The sequence below is a fragment of the Stegastes partitus genome, unplaced genomic scaffold (genome assembly GCF_000690725.1).
Source record: "Stegastes partitus isolate 25-593 unplaced genomic scaffold, Stegastes_partitus-1.0.2 Scaffold165, whole genome shotgun sequence".
NCBI classification, from domain to species: Eukaryota; Metazoa; Chordata; class Actinopteri; family Pomacentridae; genus Stegastes; species Stegastes partitus.
Genome location: NW_007577896.1, coordinates 5,827 through 14,283, shown reverse-complemented (window position 1 = coordinate 14,283; position 8,457 = coordinate 5,827). Strand labels below are relative to the sequence as shown.

The 8,457-nt window shown below is 46.5% G+C and overlaps 1 protein-coding gene across 1 annotated transcript in view; it reads left to right on the top strand.

The window, feature by feature from the left end:
- zbtb22b (zinc finger and BTB domain containing 22b) overlaps nucleotides 1-8,182 on the top strand; it is a 9,196-nt gene extending 1,014 nt beyond the window's left edge. The window contains exons 2-4 of the mRNA XM_008279600.1: nucleotides 2,650-3,408; nucleotides 4,821-5,099; nucleotides 5,462-8,182. Coding sequence (XP_008277822.1) covers nucleotides 2,650-3,408; nucleotides 4,821-5,099; nucleotides 5,462-6,571 — 2,148 coding nt within the window. The 3' untranslated portion in view covers nucleotides 6,572-8,182. The remainder of the gene's footprint in view (nucleotides 1-2,649; nucleotides 3,409-4,820; nucleotides 5,100-5,461) is intronic.
- Nucleotides 8,183-8,457: the final 275 nt, after the last annotated feature.

Below are 8,457 nucleotides of genomic sequence, written 5' to 3'. Positions count from 1 at the left end.
GCTGATGTGTAGAGGCTGGTGTAGCAGCGATGTGGTGAGCATGGAGCAGGCAGAAGGAATGAACGCTGCCTCAGTTATAAAGCACGCTAAGTGGGTGGGCTGGACTTGAGCAGTGAACGATTGGACAGAAAGGGACTTGTGACACCCTGACTCCAGGCCTGTCTGAACTAACGCATTAGCTCTATTTCAGACAGGACACTTTGTCAGATTTACCCATTTATTTAAAATGACATGCATTCGAGTTTGGCGGTGACTCTGCTGGAGTGATGCTCTGGAACAATCTGAGCAAGCATGACATGGATCGTCCCTGAGATCACAAACCCCAAAACCGCGTTTCCAAGGGGAGAAGATTATCAGAATCACCTCAGAATGAAATGGACTTTGAGAAAATTAGCCTATGTGTAGCAACAAGTGTGTCACATTTCCTTTGAATTTGTGCAGCGTGCACAACCATCACATCTGGATGCAGAGGGTCAGCGCATGCTGAATGCACACAGATGATCATCTGGCAAGGCACTATTACAGCGACCTGATACAAAGGAAATATACTATGAGAGAGACCATGTGCATTTTCTTTGAATTGTGCGGCCGTACTCAGTTATAAAGTACGCTAAGTGGGTGGGCTGGACTTGAGCAGTGAATGATTGGACAGAAAGGACCATGTGACGTCCTGACTCCGTGCCTGTCTGAACTAACACATTAGCTCTATAACAGTTACTTGGAGTCAAATTTACACATTCCTTAGTATTAAACCTCCTGTGCTTTCAGCTTGTGTTTAAGTACTGAAGAAGAGCAGCTGTTACAGTTTGAGGAGCGATGACGGCTTAATGGTGCAAATTCTAGCATATAAAATATCAGGACAGACTAATGAGTAAGAGTATTTATGCAAAGAGAGGCAGGTGACGAGATTAGATGTGCATATCTTTAAATATATCAGCCGATGCTCAGAGATACGTACTGCCTTAATCCCTGTTAGTTCATCAGATGAATCCCAAAAGCTTCAGTAAAATGCAACGGGACTTCTGGCTTCTTCGGTTCTAACTGCTTGGTGGGGAGTCTTAGATGTTTATTGTCGTCCCCAAATGGCTAAACGCTTATTAACAAGCCAGAACAAACAGGCATCAAGGTGTGAATGATCTCAAGACTGCATTATAACTACCTGATAATTGTTGCCGCAGAGACTATTAACTGTATAACAAACCATCTACACTGACATCATCAGATAAATGTCACATCTCTTCAAAAAATATCTTCTGTCAAAAAAAAAAACTAAAATTGGATTTTTTTATTTAAAAAAAGCCAGTATCTGAGGTTGTAAATTGTGTGCCTCCAGCACTGTGTGCAATATCATGTGAACACTTTGAGGGAATTTCTTCAAATGTGGCACAAACATTCACTTGAGTTGTGGTGGAATAGTCAAAGAAATTCAGCTCCATGTCTTTCCTTAGATCCTTTTTCTTGTCGTCAATGCAAAACATCAAGGAAAGATGTTTCATGAGGACTATCCAGCTACAATAACACTATGTACTGATGCAGCGGTGGATGTTGTTGATGTGTGTGTACAGTATAGTCTCCCTTCTATTCGTAAAAGATGGTCCAGTGTATCCTGTGCTAAAGGTGACAAGAAGAAGGAAGCATTAAAGCCCTTTCTATTAGCATTTAAAGGCTTTAACCCACTCTGTCATGGCTGCCAAGGATGAACTGATCAAAGTTTTGTGGTCAAAGGTCACCGCGATCTCACAAAACACATTTTCAGCTGTAACTCAAGAATTCATACGCCAATTACTAAAAAACATTCACACAAATGTCTAATCGGGTGAACCGACAGAGTGATGACATTTTATATGCAAAAGGTCAGCGTCACCGTGGCACCGTAATGTTCCGCAAAAATGCTTTTCTGGCCGTTATTCGAGACCATAACTCAGGAACAGAGTGGAAGACTGTGACTGTATTTCACATGCGGTCAGATACTGAATTTGTGGCTCTACTCTTGGGTGTCCATCTATGAATTTCTTTTAAATTCTTCACCTCATACTGTATATTGTATGAAAGACAAGGATGTAAACTGCAACTTCACTGGTTTACCGAAGCATAAAACCTGTTTTTTACTTCCAGTTTTCTTTATATTTCTGCCTCCACGAGATCTAAGTTTTGGACAAAACAGAGACTGCTTCTTAGATGTCACATGCTCATACAGTGATTGTTCCACAAGGCTGTGCAATAACAACACATGATAAAACATTCCTTACACATTTTTTTTTTTATTCAGTGGAAGATTAAGAAACCGAGTTCGTAAGAGTACAAATTAAGAGAATAAAGGCCTGCAGTGTGACAGCAGCCTCACGCAAACACTCATTTTTTGATATTTTAATTATTCTATTTCAAGAGAGCCTTGCTCATCTGCCAAAGAGCTACATTCTGACACTTGGTGGGAGGTTGTATGGGACCCCTGTGATGTGTCTGAGGGGCTGGCACACAGATTGTGTTTGTAGACGCCAGAAATTCACTGGGACTTGGATTGTGACCAGGAGTTTCATTTTCCTACATGGTGTGAAACAAGAGACGGAGAGGAGAGTTGGAGGGGCAGAACAAATCGGTACAAACTGACAGAGGTGTCACTGTGGTGTATTGCTGTCCACCCGCCTCCAGGTACTCCTAAAGAACATGTCCACGGTCTCCATCCCGGCGGTCATGGACCCGCTGGCGTTTGAGAGCGTGCTGAGCTGCGCCTACACCGGTCAGCTCCGGATGCTGCGCGACGACATCGTCAACTACCTCACGGTGGGCAGCGTCCTGCAGATGTGGCACATCGTGGACAAGTGCACCGAGCTGCTGAAGGAGGGCCGAGCTGCTGTGGCGGGAGGAAGCGGCGGAGGAGGTGGAGGAGGAGGAGGAGGTGGCGGTGTGCAGGACGGAGCGGGTGGAGGCGGAGGGTCAGCCAACCCCGGGTGCAGCAGCAGCAACGGAGATGGCGGTGCAGGTGGCGGTAACGGAGCTGGAGGCAACAGTGGTGCAGGTCAAGTCCAGGTCACAGAGTCCAACGAGCCCCAGCGAGCCTCCCAGCCCCCCAGCCGCCCCTCGGTGAGCGAGAGCCAGAGTCCCAGCAGCACCAACTACTTCAGCCCCAGAGACGGCAGCGGTTTCGGGGGAAGCGGAGCGGCCGCAGCTGGAGCTTCGGTGGACGGAGGCGCGGCGAGCAACACCCCCAGCTACTGCACGCCTTCAGGAGGGGAGGAAGCCTTCCTTATCGAGGAGGAGGAGGAGGAGGTGGAGGAGGAAGAGGAGGAGGTGTTGTACCACCAGAGGAAGAGAGGAAGAGGAGGTGGCAGCGGGAGGAGGAAGAAGATGAGCTCGGTGTCGGAGCAGGAAGTCGGGGTCAGCGACAGCTTCGGCGTGTCGTCCTATCAGGTGAGCAACCTTTAATTCACCAAAACTTTCATGAAGCTTCACAATCATTCTGGAAATCAACTTTGTTTTCATGTTTTGTCTCTCAGTAATCAATAGTGTCGTTTTTAGATTGATTATTTTATTTATGTTTACTATATTACGAAAAAGGCACGTCTGTCTCCAAAAAACGTGTCCAAAATAATAACACTAGTTAGTTTAAGTACCAAAACTTATAACACCGTTACGATAATGTCCAGAATTAACATCATTGTAGGGTCTTACCTCAATATGTATTACAGGCCAGTACAGTAGCATATCGTGTACTTGTTGGAGGGTTAATCCCTCATATGTAAATTACTCTGGTATAATCACAACCTGAATAACACTACAGGGTCTTAACTGTAATGTGGAGTCTTGTTACCTTTGTAATACTATTTATAATCATTTTTACTGGCAGTGTCCTCGCTGTGCAACAAACAATGATGTCTTTAAAAAAAAGTTTGTTTCTATTTGACATTTGCCTTGTTGTAAAGCACTGTGTAACTTTTCTCTCAAAGTGCTTTATAAATAAATGATCATTATTACTTTATTAATCTCCAAAGGGTGTGTAACCGCAGCAATTTGCACATCACAGAACACGAGTAGAAAGCACTATTTAAAAGCATGTATAATAGATTATAAAAAACTAATAATAAAAAAGAATATTAAAAGTGTAGAATATGATAAGTTAGACCTCTCGCAGTGCAAATCAAAGTTGAAAGTGTAAAGTCCCTCAGAAGATTGTACATTCCTGCTACGGACAGCAATTACCTTCAGCAGCGTTTCTTACTAAAGCACAGTTAAAGATGCCTCCAACTGTTTCCCCCATTGCAAATATGAAAACTCTACAGGTGTTATTTGACAGGAGTTAGTTTGTTTGGGCCCTGTGATAGACTGGTGACCTGTCCAGGGTGTCCCCTGCTTTCGCCCTAAGTCGGCTGGGATAGACTCCAGCCCCCCATGACCCTAGTGAGGATTAAGCGGTGTATAGACAATGGATGGATGGATGGATAGTTTGTTTAGTCTATACTTATTATTGTCATACTATGAGTAAATTTAATCTGATTCTAATTGTGTTGTTGTTCTGAAACAAACTTCTGAAAATCCAAAATTTTCATCCAGTTGTTTCAATTAAAGGCAACCAGACTTTTCTTTTCCTTTGGGTTTTTGAAGACGTTCCACCTCATATCCGAGACTCCTGAGGAAGCTTCTTGCATGAGAAGTGAAACAACTTCAGGAAACAAAAAGAAAAGTCCAGTTGCCTTTGATTAATGCACTGAGGATTACAATGTCCTGGATGACTGAGAATCTACACAGACACAAAGTTTTCACCTCCAACAAATAACTGATATGCAACGTTTACTGTTCGTAACATGAAATATCTCCACTGAAAGGACGGAGAGGACTCCGCCTTGCCTCTGCAGAAGCGTCCCACCTACAGCCAGCCCAGCATCATGCCCCGTAAACAGTGGGTGGTGGTGAAAACCGAGCGCACAGAGGACGACGACCTCATCGTGGTGTCGGGGGAGGAGGGAGGAGAAGACGAGGAGGACGAGGAGGAGAGGGAGATGGAGCTGGCACGAGAGAGGGACCGGAGCGACTTCAACATCTCCAACGTCAGGAGCCTTTCAGCCGAGCTGGGGGGCAGAGCTGAGAGCGACATGGACTCTCAGGTGAGCTGGAAGTACCTCCAGGGCCACTCTGGGATTAGAGCATCAAAGCAGCCTGATGGCAGCTTTGTCTGTTGGGAGAAAAATTAGACGAATCTGGTGGAAACTGGTGCTGTTTCTGTGTTTATACGACTCCTAAAGGACGGCAAAGTTTCAAAATTTCAAATTGGACACAAACAACAAGTGCAGTTTAGCAATTTAGCAGCATCTGTCTGTCTGCGGGTGAAATGATCTTTCTTTAATGCTTTTCTTTTCTTTTATTCTTTTATTAATTCTTTAATGCTTTAAAATTTAGCAAAATCAGATTCTACAGGTCAGTTTTTTATTCAGTACGTTGCATAAAAACCCTTTTCGTCTGTCTGTAGGTGGATTACTGCCAGTCTTCAGAAGACTACCTCAAGTTTGAAGGAAGTCTAATGGAACAGACATTAGCTCAGCACCTTCATGACAGCGCTGCGGGTCAGAGCCAGAACGCTAACCGTGCTGTTTCGGCGCTGCTGGGTCAGGTTCAGTCTGCAGCCACGGCCCGGGCCCAGCTCTTTCCACTGGACATGCAGGGGAACCAGATCCTCCTCTACAGCCAGGCCTCCGGACTCTCCCTGGACGCCGCCGCACCCCCTCTGGGGATGGCAGGTGGTATGATCGGAGGAGGCTCTTTTAAAGGACCCGGTCTGGAGCACGGTGCGGTCCACCTGTCAGTACAGGGGGGTTTGGGGGTCGATGGCACTGACAGCGGGGGGATGGGAGGTGGAAGTGGGTGCGGTGGCAGCAGCAGCTCCGGGAGTTCAGGGAAAGTGTTCATGTGCCACTGTGGGAAGACCTTCACCCACAAGAGCATGAGGGACCGCCACATTAACATGCACCTGGACCTGAGGCCCTTCCACTGCCCCGTCTGCGCCAAGAAGTTCAAGATGAAGCATCACCTCACGGAGCACATGAAGACGCACACGGGCCTGAAGCCGTACGACTGCCTCGGCTGCGGGAAGAAGTTCATGTGGCGCGACAGCTTCATGCGGCATCGGTCGCACTGCGAGAGGCGCAGCGGGCTGGGGGAGGGCGGCGAGGGCGGGGGCAGCAGCGACGGAGGCCGGAGGGGAGGAGGAGAGGATGGGTCCGATTTGATTTCCTCCCCTCACCTCCTCCTGTCTGCAGGCGAAGGCGCACAGAGCGGCATCCTGGGAGGAGGAACGAGGGGGGGAGCGTCTGTTTCGGCTTCACACCTTTCTGCTGCTGTTCTGTCACCGCAGCACGCCGGCGTGTCGGCTGCAGGAGGCGGCGGCAGCAGCAACAGCGTGAGTAACAGCAGCAGTGCTGCTCTGAGCAACAACATTTCTGCATCGGGGGCCCTTCTCGGGGTCTCTCCGGGTCCGGGCCAGGGTCCGGGATCTGGGATGTTCGGGGGTCTAGGGTTGGGTCGGAGTGTCTGTGATGAAGACGTGTGTGAAGTCAGTGCCAATGAAAGTAGCGTGACTTAAACCAAAAGTGTGTGTTACATCCAGCGGGCGCCTCTGTCCGAGCAAACCGTCGTGCTTCTGGTTCCTGCTGCTGTTTTGAAAATTTTGTGAACTCGGAAGTGTTTCAAGCAGACAGTGTGCTTTGTCCAGAAAACAGGCGAGGCTCCCGTTGGACACACAACCTGAAGGACCTGTAATGTTTACAGAAAAATGACACTTTGAGATTCCAGTCGACTGTTGTGGCGTGAAGTTTCTGAAACAGACTTGTGGTTTTGCTGATGCCATCTCACAGAGACTTTAGGAAACTTGCCTCCGAAACGTGGCCTCATAAAAATGGACGTTTAGTCTCTGAGTAAGCTATTGTTTCAAATATCTGAGACGTTGTTAGAGTTTATTTTTTTGGTTTTGTGGAGAGGAAACAAAAAATGACAGAGCTTCACTTACTGTTACCTTCCGTGGCAACATTATAATATCAGTAGAGTAGAAAAAATGGCTGTTCTAAATTGCTGTGATTTTCTGCAGTATTGTATTGTGACACATTTCTGTAATCGGATCAAAAACGCAAATCTGCAAAACAAATTAGAAATGAAGAAAAAGATTCCATTCATGTGGTGTTATTTTTCTAAATAGGCACAAGGACTTTAATAGATTTGGTGAAACTCACTCGGCTGACTTAATCAAACTCTTCTGAATGGAGACAAAGCAGAGAAGTTGCAGACTTGTGTGTTGTTTTCTTGAATTTCCTCACAGCAGCAGTGATACATCTTTTTCCTGCCTCGGTGTCACGTGTAACAAACTTAACTGTCAGCACTGCCAAGTTGTTTTAAGTGATCCTGGTTGTGCTTTTGTTGAAGCTCGTCCTGCGTTACAGTTGAGACACAGTTATTTATCCTCAGCACTGACCGACCTCAGTCACGTCCACGGGGACGGACGTTTGCCAGACAGGAACTCTTTGGTCTTTTGGCTGCTTATTTATTCGTCTCTACCAACCTGTACAGCTAATTAGCTTGAGCCTTATTCAGACGTGGTTTTCAAAACTTGATGTTTGGTTGTTGTAGCAAAAGCTAGATCTGTTAATCTTTATACCTTTATGGTTCAGCTCTGCATAATCAGCCACGACATTAAAACCACCTGCCTACCAGAGGACCTTAGAGGAGGCGCTGCCAGTGGATCGTTTAGATCTTGTAGATTGCAGGGTGAAGCCTCCACCAATCTCCCGAATGCATGATCAGATGTGGATTTGGGGAGTTTGGAGACTGGGTCAAGAACACCTCGGGCTCTTGTTCGTGTTCCTCGAGCTGTTCCTGAGCAGGTTTTGGGGCGTGTTAGGGCTGCTGCTGTCAGTGCTGTTATTATGTGTTCAGGCTTTTTCTGAGAAGACTAGACGAACAGATTGAGATCAAGTTGAGACTTCAGTGTTCATGTCTTTGGAACAACTTTTATTCCTTTAAAATACAAAATTGACCTACTGGAGGACCTTAGAGGAGGTGCTGCCAGCAGATCATTTAGATCTTGTAGATAGCAGGGTGAAGCCTCCACCAATCCCCCGAATGCATGATCAGATGTGGATTTGGGGAGTTTAGAGACCGGGTCAACAACACCTCAGGCTCTTGTTCATGTTCCTCGAGCTGTTCCTGAGCAGGTTTTGGGGCGTGTTAGGGCTGCTGCTGTCAGTGCTGTTATTATGTGTTCAGGCTTTTTCTGAGAAGACTAGACGAACAGATTGAGATCAAATTGAGACTTCAGTGTTCATGTCTTTGGAACAACAACTTTTATTCCTTTAAAATACAAAATTGACCTACTGGAGGACCTTAGAGGAGGCGCTGCCAGCAGATAATTTAGATCTTGTTGATAGCAGGGTGAAGCCTCCACCAATCCTCCGAATGCACAATTGGACGTGGATTTGG